Raw genomic sequence first — 16,582 nt, 5'->3', positions numbered from 1 at the left:
TGGCTATAAGAAGCCATAATATAGCTACCACTTATTGAACACACTTGCTATGTGCTAGATGGCATGGGATTAATACATCATTTTTGTTTAATTATCAGAACAACTATTATGACAGCCAGGTGCTATTAATATTACCATGTCGTTTATGGGGCAGTGAGCCTTAAGGGAGGTTAAATGGTTTACCTAAGAACTCATGGCTAGTAATTAGTAGACAGAGTTTGGATTCCATCCCAGGACTTTCTGACTTCTGGAGTCTGGGCTCTTGATCACAATGCTACATGGATTCTCTTAATTATAAGAAAATGAGTTTTATTACTTTGTTCCTCTTATCATGTTTTTCTGTGTATAAAATAAACTAGTTCTTCTTACTTTAATAACAATTCTTGTTGAGACAGTTTTTCCTTAAAAATTAACTATTGCCATTTATAAATTGATCCATTTATGAGAGTAAATGTGATACTAAGTGTAACATACTGAGGTTTTTTGAAGAAAGGTGCTGGATTATTTGAAGTTGATACCATTAGTTATTTACATATTACTTATTCTTTTAGTTTTTTATTAGAGTGAGTTTCTGGGAATAGGGCTCAGACCCATTCATCCAGTCATTTTTCTTGTATTATACACCTCTTGAGATATTTAAATTATTATATTAAATTAAATTCTTTAATTTTTGTTAACACTTTCCTCTGAAGATTTCAAGGTTCTATGTTAAGAACTTTCAGGCAATGGGAAACATTTGTTAATAGTCAGTACTTTTTTTTTTAGGCAAAAGACCATTTCTTTTTCATTAATAAAATAGATTTTGGAATGTTCAGTCGATGCCAGCTTAGGTGAGACAGTGATTGTTAGCCATAGAAGCCAACTCCTATGAGTAGAGTTAGGTCTTTTGGGGCATAGATTAGCATTTTGACTTGGGATACTGGATTGTTGGTGACAAATAATTCTTCCCCTTTACCCTTCCTGCCTAACTCTGTTATTGGAATAGCCATCAGTGTATCCATTTCTGGGACCAAGTTCCAGCCAGGCTAATGTACACAACAGAGAGAAATACCTTTTAAATGGATGGATTACGTGTCTTATCTCAAGACCTTTTTCAGGTTTAAATTCAAAATATTTTCACTGTTACTCTTTGATATGGAATGCAAGACTAAAGAAATTCACATGTGGAAATGCAAACAGACATTGATTAATCAAGATAGCATCTTTTATGTAAATATATAAATAAGTTTTGGCACTGAAATGTACAACTAACACATTTTTCTCCTTTGTGGGTTTAGCCATAATTTCAGTAATATATATATTTACAAAAGAAAAAAGTCTGTGTTTAGAAAAAAATAAAAATAGATTTTTGCCATTGAGAAATAAATTTATATTTCTGGATTTTGCCAACCACTATTGGCTGTGAATTTGCTTTTCTAAATGCACAAAATATTTTCTTCTTCTTCTTATTTTTCATTTTAGGCTGTTATCCAGAAGTTCCTCTATCTAGGTAGGTATATATATCTCTATGCTAAATAAAATCTTTCTTTGTCTCTTGGGTATGCTCTCTGCATTTATTGTACCATATGTTAAGCCTTATGTGTGATCATTTGCTTTGATTCATTATATTTTTGAACATTCCTTGGCATTGAGCCCATTTATGGCACAATATTTAAAGGCACTATTTGAAATGAATATGCTCCTCTAGAACATAGTCATAAATCCTAAACTGAGGAATGGCAGGCCAAGGAGAAGAGATCATCCTGTACCTTCTTCCTACACTCGTTCTGTACCCCCAAGTCTGCCCTAGCACGTTGTATTTGTGATTGTGGTGGAGTCTTGCCACACATGCTTTTTAACGTACTCACATTCAATTCTATTCACTGAGAGAGAGAAATAAATAGTGCAGAAGATTCTACTCTTCCTCCCACTCCGTTGAGTGAGCTCTGAGTTCTGAGTGAATTTGGGGTGGGAGAGCCACATGTGGTATTTCTTTAAAAAGCTCAGTTCTTGCAGGCCCTTCATCTCACCATGCTACGTATGATTCTGGGGTGTAAAGATAAGTATTTCTTTTACACTTGGGGCTGGAAAAGGAAACCACTCACTTCAGCTGAAAGAATGGTGATTGGGGGTTGATTTAATTTTATGTGAATTCTGCTTTAGGCGTGTATTTCAGACTCTAATCCTCAAATTAGGTGCAGCATCTTCTTTTGGTCTCCCTGTTCAGATTATAAACAATGATTCCTTGATTTTTCTTTCAGGAGATGACCGAAATATTGAAGAGGTGTATGTGGGTGGAAAGCAGGTGGTTCCCTTTTCGAGCTCAGTGTAAGACCCTCTGCATCTACGAGTTCTCCTGGGGTAACACAGTTCTGTGTTTTCTTGTGCCCAGGCGGAGTTAGGAAGTCAAAAAACAGTACCTTGTTCTTGGGATGACTATCTCCTTCTGTGTCTAGTTACAGTATTCACTTGACAAATCTTTCGAAGGAAGTTGCACTAATTCTCAACTCTCTGGTTGGGAGGATTAAAAATTTTGCCTTTTTGAGCTGTTTAGATTTACTTTAAAGCTCAAACATAAGGGAATGTTATTACTGGTGGTGTTCTTATTATGAGATTTAAATAAAATCTATTTCACATTTGGACATGTGGAGAGAAAAGATATTCTTATAAGGTTAGATATTTTGAGCTAGTAAATGTGAAAATTAGGAAACAGAAAATGAACCAGTGAGTATATTTTTGAGGGAGAAAAAATTAGACTACGAACACGCTTTGGAAAATGACTTCAGATTGTGTTTGAAAATTATATACTGAGCATACTAATTTAAAAAGAGAACTTGTTGAATTTTAAAATGTGTTTCTAGATTGACCTTGTGTTCCGGAAATATGCACTTAATGGAATTTGCATTTCAGAGATATGTTATTGTTGTGCTTTGCCTTCTTTGGGGATGAAATGTCAGAAATTGAATGCCACATGCTTTCTTAATATAGTTCTGTGCTTCAAAGTGTTTGACAGAAGTTGGGTATTAAAGATTTAAAGTTTCTTAGGAATATTATTCATATAACTACATGGCATAAATAGCTATACTTTTGTGTACTTTAAAATCACCTTAATGTATAATTGTGTGATGCTATTATTGCTTCAGTTTTATTAGAAAAGAAACATTTCATACTCCACTGTTGTGTAGATTGGAGTCTTTCATATATTGGGGCAAGTGCTGGGCATCCAGGAGCTGTCAATACTAAAAGGAAGGGTTTCATTGCAATGACCCGTTCTCCCAAAGAACTATTCCATAGTTGCTGGAAATTTCATACTCAGATATCAATCTGTTAGAACTTTAAATGAAGGACAAATCCTAGTAGATGAATATTATTAAAAATCTTTAAACCTTGCATATTGTAAGTACTCTATTTTTCAATTTTATCTTGTCTTTTTCATTCCTAATAATTTTCAGGACATTAGAATTTTAGGATAATGAAGAATATTTAGATGTCCCACTACTGTTTATATTAATAGGACTTAATCTGTACTAGACATCTAGAAACATTAAACAAAGCAAAGAGTGTTTTTATGCTTCCTAATATAGTGTGCTTTCCCATAACCTGGAATTAAAAACAAATTATGACTTCATGATAAATCCTTAAGAAATATTGACATGAATATTATTTAAATATTATAGTTTTCTCAGTTAACTCCAAATCCTATAAACCAACAAGGAAAAGGAGTAGTTTTCTTAATATATCATAACACTCATACCTAGGTCTTAGGGCTTAGGGCTGACTCCTTATTATCACCTTATAGTAAAGAACTTTATGTAATATAGCGAACTCCGTATCTGCAGAATGAAGAAGAAAATTTGTTCTCTAGTACTATAAATTTCATTCTTATATAGTCATGCTAATTCAGCAGTAATTTGCTCAGTCTCTGGCCCCTCACCCCTGCAGAAACACTTCTAGACTTGGGTATAACCTACACCTAAAGATAGAACAAATTTTTGGTCTTATTTAAAAAACAGAAACAAAAAACAGAGTTTGTGTTGTGAGGTATTAAGTAACTCAGTAAACCCAGTTTCATCTCAGTCTCTGCATTTCTAGAATTCCTAGTTCCTGAGCCATGTCAAAGATGCCCCACCAAATTTCTTTCCATTTCTCTATAGTGCTGGTAGGTATTTTCTGCTCTATCTCCCCAGTCCCTGCCAAAGGAACTTGGTTACCTAGTTTCTAACCCACATGAGTGGGCTTAGGAATTTGGAATGACATGTGCAAGATCCAGTAATAGGCAGCAGCTGTTCTTAGCCTTTGCAAGATCCTACACTTTTACCTTCCGTAAGGGTGTACATTTTGATGTTGAACATCAACTTTCATTTAGATTTAGGACTTACATGCAGTAAATATAAATAAGTGTGGCATCAGAAGCAGGAATAATGGCCATATACAACCAATCTGTCAAATGTTAAGTTTAGCCCTGATAATATGTTAAGACCTGAATATCTTTTCTAGTACGAATAGAATGTGTTGAAATGTTTACATGTACTTTGATCTCCCTGCATCACTTATAACTTATGTGTTTTATTTCCCAGAGTGCAGTGTTGCTGAATGTTGCACATGCTTTTTGCAGTACTGCAGGCATTAGCCATACACGTGCCCAGATGTTCTGCACTTTGAAATGTTGCCTTTGCTTAATGTGGGTTGACTTTCTGAATTGCAGAAAGGCAGTATTCCAAGCCAATCCTATTTGTCACTTTATGTTTGAATATTTTGCTCTCTGACAGGAAAGGAAGAATTAAAACATCTTCTCAGCCCCTTCACCCTGCTCTGCACTATTTGCCTCAGGTTTCATGACATTTTTAATGGAATACACTTTAACAGGTAAAAACGTATTCAATAGTAGTGACTATCATACATTTAAAAATATTTTTGCAACCAGAACACAAAAGCAGGCTAATCAGCCAACATGAATTTAATTTTCAAAAGAGAGTAAAATGTAGGATTAGAACAGGAAAGGTTGTCCTAGTAATTGTAAACTGAGACCAAGGAAACTCTGTCCCCTTATTTATTCTCCCAGCTTCTTCTGATTTAATTGTCAAAGGCTTTAGAATCCAAGAGAATATCTTGGAATAAGCTTCCTTCATGCTAGGAGGTCTTTCTAAATTAATATTATGAGCATTGAACCCCATTGCATCTCTTTTAATTTTGGTGAGAATTCTGCACAGTCAAGAAAGGAAGGCAGTGGGGAAACACCCCTGTTATGCTTAGCTGATTTGAAGTATGCCCTTGAATATCCCTGTTGGCAGCTACAGTTGAGATCTCAGAAGGGAAACAATGGCTGTGAGATCCAGCAATGTATTTTGAATCTTCATTCCCTTCCAGACTCTTCCTATTTTTAATTTTTTCACCTCAGAACTAGACATATGGAAAGCTTTAAAGACAAGCTGGAAGGCACATTGTATCAATTCTACACGTGTGCGATACACGGAAGATATCCCAAGTTGGATTCTCCTGTAGCCTGCTGGACAGAGGTGATGATGCCAGAAGCAATCACATGCTTTTTATTTCTTTTAAAGACTGTTCTGAGTTATTAAAAGGTAGACTACAAAATTATGTCATGGGCAATGTCTTGAAGAAATTTTTAAACTGGTGGATTTTTGTGAACTTTTAAGGTTTTTTTTTCTTTGCAATTTCAGATCTACTTAGCCACTTTAGGTATGACTTTGGACCCTGACACTTTTTTAAGGTCTCTAAAGCATGGAAAGAAGTGCAGAAATGAACAGACATGTATTAGAAACCCTGGCATTGGTCCCATGCATGTTTTCATGCCCAGCCCCTCCTTCCTTTCCCTCCTACAGTCCTGAGTGTGAGAGATCAAGAGGTGAGGAGTTAATTTGTAAATCTGGTACAAATTGAGTAAAATGCAAAAGTTGAACAGGCCAATGATGAAACTAAATGTAAATTCCAAGATGGTTTCCACAGTCCACCGGATTCAAGTGACTTGAGTAACAGCTATTATGTGGCAGTGATTTATGTGTTCACTTCCTACTCAGAAGCCTGTCAGAAAGCATTCTTTATTGAAAACCACCTTACATTGTATTAAACTTCTGATCACTGCTCTTAAGAATATATATACATATGTATTCATGGGAACATTTTTTCTCAATATTTGTATGATTTGCTTATTGTTCCTGTGATGAGTGAGCTCCTTTGTGCTTCAGACAAAAATAAACGAGATTTTGTGTTTATGTGTTTTTGTTGTTGTGAGTTCTATCAATCTGATAGAAGGGGGATTAATCTTAAAGTGGTTTCTCCTTTTAACGTGAATTTTAAGATTGAAGGGGGTCAACTGTCTGGTGATGGATGGAAACTAAAATTTTTGGTGGTGAGCATGCTGTAGTGTATACAGAAGTAGAAATATAATGTTGTACACATGAAACTTATATAATGTTATAAACCAATGCTATCTCAATAAGAAAAAAAGAAATATCATAAGACTGAAAAAAAATAGAATATTTAGCTGTGGGCCAACATGTATCTTCTATCCTATAACAGTCACTATACACAACTTTTAAAAATTAAGCTATAGCTATAATGTTCAGCTCTTTAGAATCAGATTACTGTTGCCTTTGATTTAAGCATAGTTGATATTTCTTATTTTTTAAGCCACAACCCAGAGTGAGACATGCACTTTAACATCAAGAATTAGTTCACACATACAAATGTGCATGAGCATTCAAAACAAAAGTCTCACAAAATGATACGTTCCCTGTCTGTGATACCCTGGGCTATTTCTCATTCTATTCTATTCTCTGTAATTTTTAAAATGCTGATAGCGAATTTCCCACTTGGTTTCTTGAACCTCTATTGGGTTATCACCAGCAGTGAGGAAGCAGTTTCCAGTGTCATTTGAGCTGTATACTTTAAGTCTCCATGACTTCATTCTGTGATTTGGCCATGACATGAGGGCCTGCCTTAGAATCATGAGGATTAAATAAAATAATACATAGCCAGCACTTAAGATAGCAGCTGGAGCAAAGTGAGTGCTCACTGTATGGTAGTTATTATTTTTAAAATGAATACAAACTGAACAGAAATAAAAATTTAAAATGTGTTTTTCTCAGTTTAGTTTTTAGAATTGAAATCAAGTGGTGTTAAGGATCTCTCTGTACATAAAAATATTCTGTAAGGATTAAATCTGATTTTTTCCGGCACTATTCGGCACTGTGTTCATTATTTTTTATTTATAACAAGAAGCCTATGAGAGTAGTAGATTTGGTCTATAAATTCTCCCTCAATGTTCTGAGCAACTTACTAAGCATCTTTTTTTTTCTCCCAAGGAACAACTTAGTCAGAATACCCAGAAGAGAATGTTCATGTGCATTATGTATAGCAATAAAGTCTGCCTAATTTAATTCGCACTTTGTAGGCCAGAGTTCTGTAATGGGTACTTAATAGACAAAAACAAATTACTGCATGGTACTCAATTCAGGATTTAAATAAAATAAGGTTTAGACATGAAATATATATAACTGCCAGTAGCAAAAAGGGCCTGTAGTAGGGTATTTTAAGACTCCATGAAAAGGCACTCAAAGGAACTGGGCCCACAAGCAGTTATCACTAACAAGGAGTAGGGTTTTTTTTTCAAACTCTGTTTTTAAATGGGGTAAGCAAAGTATTCTCTGTTCTTTGAAATGATAGAATATTATTTTAAAGTATAATTTTTTTCACTAATTCAGACTCATATCCTTTTACCATCAAGGCTGCCTACACTATCATTGTAAAGTTACATTACATTAAATTTGTCATACTCCTTGAATTTTTTCATGCTTCTATATTAGTAAGATCTATATTTCAGCCTGGAAAGAGACAGAGAGGTGGCTAAAAAAACATTCTCCATGGCAAAAACTTTGTAGAGAAATTTTTCAGTGGTAACACAGAAAAAATAAAACATTTTTGCCCCAAGGTAAAAAGTGCTAAAATATGAACAGATATGGAATTTCTCAAGTCACTGAGGCCCTCCTCAATTGCCTAGATTCTGCTCACCCCTATATGGAATTAAGCAAACATTTGTTTGCCTATTTGTAGAAAGAAAGCTCAAAGTCATAGCAGTAAAATCTAACATAAGCGAAATAAAGGCCCTAGAAAGATTACCATTTATTCAGATGATAAGAGGTTCTCATGCACTTGCTTAAAAACCTAAACTTGAAGCTTCACTGTGAAGTTAATTTCTGTCCTTTTAATCCTGGATAGTCTCCACATCAGGCTTTTGTCTTACTGCTGTCAAATAAAGCCACGATCCATAAATGAGTAAACCAAGGAAGAATTTTACTCTTGATTTTTTTCATGACTAAATTTGCTTCCTGGAGCACTTGAGAGACCTTAAAGAGCTTTGATATTTTCTTTCTCTTTCTGCAAGAGTTGATTCCATCCACACCTGAGCTGGGGAATAAATGCAGAGATGTCTTTGTGCTTGGAAAGCACTTTGAAAACATTGACTGAAGCACATGAACAGATAAAGACATGAGAGGCTTTTGTTATTTCAAAGGATAAAGAGCCTTCAAAGAGGCTCAGAAAAAGCAGCACACATACTTCTTTCAGTTCATGAACACTTTCCTCCTGGCTGAACTATGAAAGATGAATCAGCCTTTGAAAATTATGTATTCTGGATTAATTCATATAACCACAACAAACCCTTCAGTATCACAAACATGTCCCAGCCTGGCGCAATGGCACAGTATGCACTCAGTAAAATCTCATGGCAAAGTTTTGGTAGTGTGCATGTAAAAGAGAAGCTATGGAGTTTGGGTTGTTTGTGGTTGCTGTTTTAAGCTCAGTGATAGGTCTGTTGATGTCCAGGACAATTGCACAATCTCTTTTGAGTGGATTATTTACTGTAACTTATAGGGGGAAAAAGACACCATTATGAAAAAACCTGTACAAAATCATCATGTTCCCTATAAAATTAATGCCCAGGTAAGAAAGAAGTCAACATAAATGCATATACAACCTTCATTTAATGTCATTTGTGGTACTGTAGACCATTTAACATGGCATAATTGATTCTAAAGGAAATCAGAATTGGCTCACCTCCGCTCACGAGCACACCAAAATCACAACTAACTGCTGAACAACCATCAATAACAAAAGACGAACCTACTAAAAAAAGATATTCTACATCCAAAGACATAAGAAGAAACCACAAGAGACGCAATATAATCAAATCCCATACCACCCGGGTGGACGACCCACAAACTGGGGAATAATTATATTGCAGAAGGTCTCCCACAGGACTGAGAGCTCTGAGTCCCACATTAGGCTCCCCAGCCGAGGGGTCCGGCATCAGGAGGAGGAGCCCCCAGAGCATTTGGCTTTGAAGGCCAGTGGAGCTTGATTGTAGGAGCTCCACAGGACTGGGGGAAACAGAGACTCCACTCAAGGAGGGTGCACACAAGGTCTCGTGCACATCAGGACCCAGAGCAAAAGCAGTGACTTCATAGGAGCCTGGGCCAGACGTATCTGCTGGTCTTGCAGGGCCTGCTGGGGAGGCGGGGTGGGGGGGCGGCTGTGGATCTCTCTGGGGTCGTAAAATATGGTGGCGGAAATAGCAGGGAGTGCACATCTACTTTAACTCTTCCTAGAGGCAGACATACTGCTTGGATCATTAGCAACAAGACCTGGCCTCACCCAATGGCCTGTAGGCTCCAGGGCTGGGACGCCTCAGGCCAAACAACCAACAGGACAGGAAAACAGACCCACCCATCAGCAGACAGGCTGCCTAACACTAAAGACAGTCATCAAATCACAAGAGAACAAAAGAGGAAAGGGAAAAAATGACCTACAGAAACAAACAGCAATAAGAACATACATATCAATAATTACCTTAAACATAAACGGATTAAATGCTCCAATGAAAAGACATAGACTGGCTGAATAGATACAAGAACAAGACCCATATATATGCTGTCTACAAGAGACCCACTTCAGATCTAGGGACACATACAGACTGAAAGTGAGGGGATGGAAAAGGTATTCCATGCAAATGGAAATCAAAAGAAAGCTGGAATAGCAATACACATATCAGACAAAATAGACTTTAAAGACTGTTACAAAGGACAAAGAAGGACACTACATAATGATCAAGGAATCAATCTAAGAAGAAGATATAACAATTGTAATTATACATGCACCCAACATAGGAGCACCTTAATACATAAGGCAAATGCTAACAGCCATAAAAGGAGAAATTGAGAGTAACACAATAATAGTGAGGGACTTTAACACCCCACTTTCAAAATGGACAGATCATCCAGACAGAATATCAATAAGGAAACACAGGCCTTAAATGACACATTAGATCAGATGGACTTAATTGATATTTACAGAGCATTCCATCCAAAAGCAGCAGAATACACATTCTTTTCAATTGCACATGGAACACTCTCCAGGACAGATCACAGGCTGGGCCACAAAACAAGTCTTGGTAATTTAAGAAAACTGAAATCGTATCAAGCATCTTTTCCAAACACAATGCTATGAGATTAGAAATCAACTACAAGAAAAAAAACTAAAAACACACACACACACAAACGTGGAGGCTAAAGAATATGCTACTAAACAACCAGTGAATCACTGAAGAAATCAAAGAGGAAATCAAAAAATAGAGACAAATGAAAATGAAAACAGGACAATCCAAAACCTATGGGATGCAGCAAAACCAGTTCTAAGAGGAAAGTTTATAGTAATACAAGCTTGCCTCAGGAAACAAGAAAAATCTCAAATAAATAACCTAACCTTACATCTAAAGAACAAACAAAACCCAAAGTTAGTAGAAAGAAATAATAAAAAATCAGAGCAGAAATAAATGAAACAGAGATGAAGAAAACAATAGAAAAGATCAATGAGACTAAAATCTGGGTCTTTGAAAAGATAAAACAAAATTGATAAACCTCTAGCCAGACTCATCAAGAAAAAAAAGGGAGAGGGCCCAAATCAATAAAACTGGAAATGAAAAAGAAGTTACAACCAACACCACAGAAATACAAAGGACCGTTAAGAGACTACTACAAGTAACTATATGCCAATAAAATGGACCAAACTAGAAGAAATGGACAAATTCTTAGAAAGGTACAATCTCCCAAGACTGAACCAGGAAGAAACAGAAAATATGAACAGACCAATCACAAGTACTGAAATTGAGTCTGTGATTTAAAAACTCCCAACAAACAAAAGTCCAGGACCAGAAGGCTTCACAGGTGAATTCTACCAAACATTTAGGAAGAGTTAGCACCTATCCTTCTGAAACTATTCCAAAAAATTGCAGAGAAAGGAACACTTTCGAACTCATTCTATGAGGCCACCATCACCTTGATACCAAAACCGGACAAAGATACCACAAAAAAAGAAAATTACAGGCCAATATCACTGATGAATATAGATGCAAAAATCCTCAACAAAATACTCGCAAATCAAATTCAAGAATACATTAAAAGGATCATACACCATGATCAAGTGGGATTTATCGCAGGGTTGCAAGAATTTTTCAATATCCACAGATCAATCAGTGTGATACACCACATTAACAAATTAAAGAATAAAAACCATATGATCATCTCAATAGATGCAGAAAAAGCCACTGATAAAATTTCACATCTATTTATGATAAAAACTCTCCAGAGTGGGAATAGAGGGAACATACCTCAACATAATAAAGGCCATATATGACAAACCTACAGCTAATATCATAATCAATGGTGAAAAGCTGAAAGCATTTCCTCTAAGATCAGGAACAAGACAAGGATGTCCACTCTCACCAGTTTTATTCAACATAGTTTTGGAAGTCCTAGCTACAGCAATCAGAGAAGAAAAAGAAATAAAAGGAATCCAAATTGGAAAAGAAGACATAAAACTGTCACTATCTGCAGATAACATGACACTATACAGAGAAAATCCTAAAGATGCTACCAGAAAACTACTGGAGCTCATCAATGAATTTGGTAAGGTTGCAGGATACAAAATTAATATGCAGAAATCTGTTGCATTTCTATACACTAACAATGAAAGATCAGAAAGAGAAATTAAGGAAATAATCCCATTTACCACTGCATCAAAAAGAATAAAATACCTCTGAATAAAATCTCCCTAAGGAGCCACTCTGAAAACTACACAATGCTGAGGAAGAAATCGAAGATGGCACAAACAGATGGAAAGATATACCGTGTTCTTGGATTGGAAGAGTCAATACTGTCAAAATGACTATACTACCCAAAACAATCTACAGATTTAATGCAATCCCTGTCAAACTGCCAAAGACATTTTTCACAGAACTAGAACAAAAAATTTTTTAATTTGTATGGAGACACAAAAGACCCTAAGCAGCCAAAGTAATCCTGAGAAAGAAAAACAGAGCTGGAGGAATCAGGCTCCCTGACTTCAGACTATACTACAAAGCTACAGCCATCAAAACAGTATGGTGCTGGCACAAAAACAAATACAGATCAATGGAACAGGATAGAAAGACCAGAAATAAACCCACACACTGACGGTAGATTAATCTACGACAAAGGAGGCAAGAATACAGAATAGAGAAAAGACAGCCTCTTCAATAAGTGTTGCTGGGAAAACTGGACAGCTACATGTAAAAGAATGAGATTAGAACACTCTCTAACACCATACACAAAAATAAACTCAAAATGGATTAAAGACCTCAATGTAAGACCAGATACTATAAAACTCTCAGAGGAAAACATAGGCAGAACACTCTTTGACATAAATTACAGCAACATCTTTTTGGATCCACCTCCTAGAGTAATGAAAATAAAAACAAAAATAAACAAATAGGACCTAATAAAACGTAAAAGCTTTTGCACAGCAAAGGAAGCCATAAAGAAAATGAAAAGACAACCCACAGAATGGGAGAAAATATTTGCAAATGATGCAACTGACAAAGGATTAATTTCCAAAATATACAAACAGCGCATGCAGCTCAATATCAAAAAAAACAAACAACCCAATGAAAAAATGGGCAGAAGACCTAAATAGACATTTCTCCAAAGAAGATATACAGATTGCCAAAAAGCTCATAAAAAGATGCTTAACATCACTAATTATTAGAGAAATGCAAATCAAAACTGCAATGAGGCATCACCTCACACTGGTCAGAATCACCATCATTAAAAAGTCTACAAACAATAAATGCTGGAGAGGGTGTGGAGAAAAGGGAACCCTCCTACACTGTTGGTGGGAATGTAAATTGGTACAGCCACTATGTAGAACAGAATGAAGGTTCCTTAAAAAACTAAAAATACAAAGAAAAACACAACAAAAAACTAAAAATACAGCTGGGCATATATCCAGAGAAAACCATAATTTGAAAGGATGCACGCACCCTGATGTTCATTGCAGCACTATTTACAATAGCCAGGACATGGAAGCAACCTAAATGCCCATCCACAGATGAATGGATAAAGAAGATGTGGTACATATATACAATGGAATATTACTCAGCCATTAAAAAGAATGAAATAATGCCATTTGCAGCAACATGGATGGACCTAGAGATTATCATACTAAGTGAAGTAAAACAAAGAAAGACAAATATCATATGATATTGCTTATATGTGGAATCTAAAAAGATGATACTAATGGACTTACTTACACAACAGTAACAGCCTCCCAGACTTTGATAACAAACTTATTGTTACTGAAGGGGAAAGGTGTTGGGGGGGTGGGGGTGGGGATAAATTAGGAGTTTGGGATTAACAGATACACAACCCTATATATAAAATAGATAATCAACAAGGACCTACTGTATAGCACAGGTAACTCTACTCAATATTCTGTAATAACCTATATGGGAAAAGAATCTGAAAAAGAATCATTGTATGTATATGTATAACTGAGCCACTCCGCTGTACACCTGAAACTAACAACATCGTAAATCAACTATACCCCAAGATAAAATAAAAATTAAATTAAAAACAAAATGTGAATGCTGGCACATTCCTCCCAAAGAAGGACCTGCTCCCTCTGCAGAGGCAGCCACACTTTGATTCCATGGATTGGAGACCAACTGCAGGACAACCTTGGGAGCCATGAGCTGAATATGGCAGGGTCATGTGATGGAAGGAGCCTGGGTCACAAGTCACCAGTGGAAGAGAGTGTCCCCAATCTGGGAGTACATGGATTGAAAGAGGACAAACTGGCCCCACAGAAAATCCATGAAGTGTTAAGACACTGCCATTCAGACAGTGAAATCCAGATCTGTTAGTTTATACTTTGGCTGAGTCCTTTCAGTGCTCTACCCCCTGCGCTACTGGACAGACCAAACACTAAGCAGGGGCAGCAGCAGGGGAGCCTCCAGGCGAGAAAGAGCCCCGTGACCTTTGCAGGCAGATCAGGCTTCCCTGCTGCTGAAGGAAACTTGAACTTAGAAGAATGAGTCGAGTCCTCCACCACAGCGTGCCCCATCGTTTCTCCCTGACCTGCTCATGGGCAGAGAATAGGTAGTGGCATGGCACTGCTTTGATCTCCTAGTCTTCTTGGCACCGGGTCAGAGTGGTCAGAGCTCAGGCTGGTTTCCTCTGCCTGCAATCAGTGTTTCCACTTGCCCAATGCACTGGATACATAACTGCACTTTCTGTTTGTGCAGAATCATGAGCAGAGCCAAGTTAGAGACACTGTTTTATAGAACCCAACCCCCAGCCTACTGATGGTCTGTCTTGTTTGCCAGGCACTTGTTTGGATTAGCAGGGAGACACTCCACAGGGTTCCTTGTGGTCAGTTGTGGCCCACAGGTATTGGCAACTGGAGACCGAGTGGTGGTCCCTTTGGAGTCATGGAAGGCCTGATGACAGCCACAAAAATGTCTGCCCAGCCAGTTCTGGAGGTGCTGTTCAGTGCTCTGGTGATGGTGTATGAATGTTTGAGCCAAGGCCTGGGTCTCTGTGGGTCTCTGGAAGATTCTGGTATATATTATCCTGATTGTTGTTATAAAAAAAGAGTCAACATACTTTAAGGAGCTAGTAAAAAGAGCTAAAAAAAGATTTTTTGCTCGGGTTGAAGAATGTTGTAATGTCCATGAGAGGATCAGACTGATTCCACAAACCGATGGAGCCCTCAAGTCACCTGGAGAGGAGGCCAGCCCTCTGAATCACACACTGAATTTGGCAGCATTTAGTAAATATCCAAACAGGTTCACGTCTTTATTTGAGGACACTGTAGACCTTCTCCAAAAAGAACAGAAAAGCAAACCCCCTAAACTTTCATTTCACGGAGTAATATGATGGCTGGACTTCAAGGACAGAGAAAACTACTTGAAGATGCATTAAAATCCTGTCGCTCCTGGTGACTGATGCCAAAAACATCTTAAAAGCATCTCAGAAGAATGCAGAGCAATTTCAGAGGGAAATCATGGATGGTCTGGATAAAAATACTAATTTTCAGGAAGGCCTGTAACTGCTTTTCCAAAGAGATGCCAGGTGGAAGGAAAAAGTGCAAGAATTGAAGGAACAGGAAAAAAATATCAGAGGACTCGAATACGTGAATGAAACAAGTTGTAAACGATAAGGAGAGCCAGTCAAAATATCTAAAACTACACACAGAAAGCATTTTATGTTGGCAACTTGATATTAGACCAAAAGAGTAAATCAGAAAATGGAGATCACCTAGACTATGAATCAGTTGATTTGAAGAAACTCACTGATGCTGTTTACTTAAAAAGGCTTGAAGGACAAAGTCAAGGACACATTTTTGAATTTTGTGAAGATAATCAACTGAATAAAGAGCACACGGTCAAATAAAAAGTCATCAGCTTGAGGAAACATATTTACAGCTTAAAAATTCACACCTTCGAAATGAAATCTAAAAGCTTCAGCTAAAACTTCAAATACTCCTTGAACTACCCCAAGAACGTAATGTAACTTCACAGAAAATCAACTGAGGAGGGAGTTAAACACTTATTAGAGAAGAAACTTCCCAAAGTGAATGAAAACATCAGCTATCTACATCAGAAGTGTGACTCCTAGAGGCAGATAGCAGCAGACTTGGAGAACGAATCAGAAAGAACCATTTCCTTCCATCAAAGACGGATTATTAATCATGAGGAAAAAAAGCACAAGGAGGTTGGTTGGTAGCTCTGTCGACTGAGAGAAAGTCCAACAAGCTAAGCAAAGAATATAGTCACAAGGGACAAAAATTGGCTGATGCCGAGTTTAGATCCCAGCTTTTCCCCAGTGGCTCCCCCACTGTTCCACATGCAGCCCTGGGGAGAGGCCTGAGAGGGTCAGAGAATCCCCTGGACCATCAGGTCCCTGAAAAGGAGAATTAAGCTGTGAGGACTCAGGGATCTGGGTCACCTGCAGATTTGAGTCAGGTTTGCAGCAGGTGATTCCCAAATATCTACAACCACAATCTGACTGTTTTCTCTCTTTGAGAAGAATAATTTTGATTTACCTTTTTAGTTTAACTGCTGTTATTTAATTAATGCTACATTTGTTCTTACTGCCGAAAACAGTGTTTTCCAAATATAGACAGTTTAAATATAATTCTTATGGATACTGTATTCCCACTTCAATTTTATTTCCTCTAGAATCAGATGGTGTAAGTATTTTATTTTGAT

At 37.1% G+C, this 16,582-nt stretch overlaps 1 protein-coding gene across 1 annotated transcript in view; it reads left to right on the top strand.

Moving 5' to 3' along the window:
- Positions 1-2,311, top strand: part of GDA (guanine deaminase) — a 126,041-nt gene extending 123,730 nt beyond the window's left edge. Inside the window, exons 13-14 of the mRNA XM_061201187.1 lie at positions 1,462-1,489; positions 2,241-2,311. Of these exons, the coding sequence (XP_061057170.1) occupies positions 1,462-1,489; positions 2,241-2,311 (99 nt within the window). The remainder of the gene's footprint in view (positions 1-1,461; positions 1,490-2,240) is intronic.
- The last annotated feature ends 14,271 nt before the right edge of the window (positions 2,312-16,582 follow it).

This window comes from Eubalaena glacialis, chromosome 9, assembly GCF_028564815.1.
Source record: "Eubalaena glacialis isolate mEubGla1 chromosome 9, mEubGla1.1.hap2.+ XY, whole genome shotgun sequence".
NCBI lineage: Eukaryota > Metazoa > Chordata > Mammalia > Artiodactyla > Balaenidae > Eubalaena > Eubalaena glacialis.
This window is presented reverse-complemented; position numbering and strand designations above follow the sequence as displayed.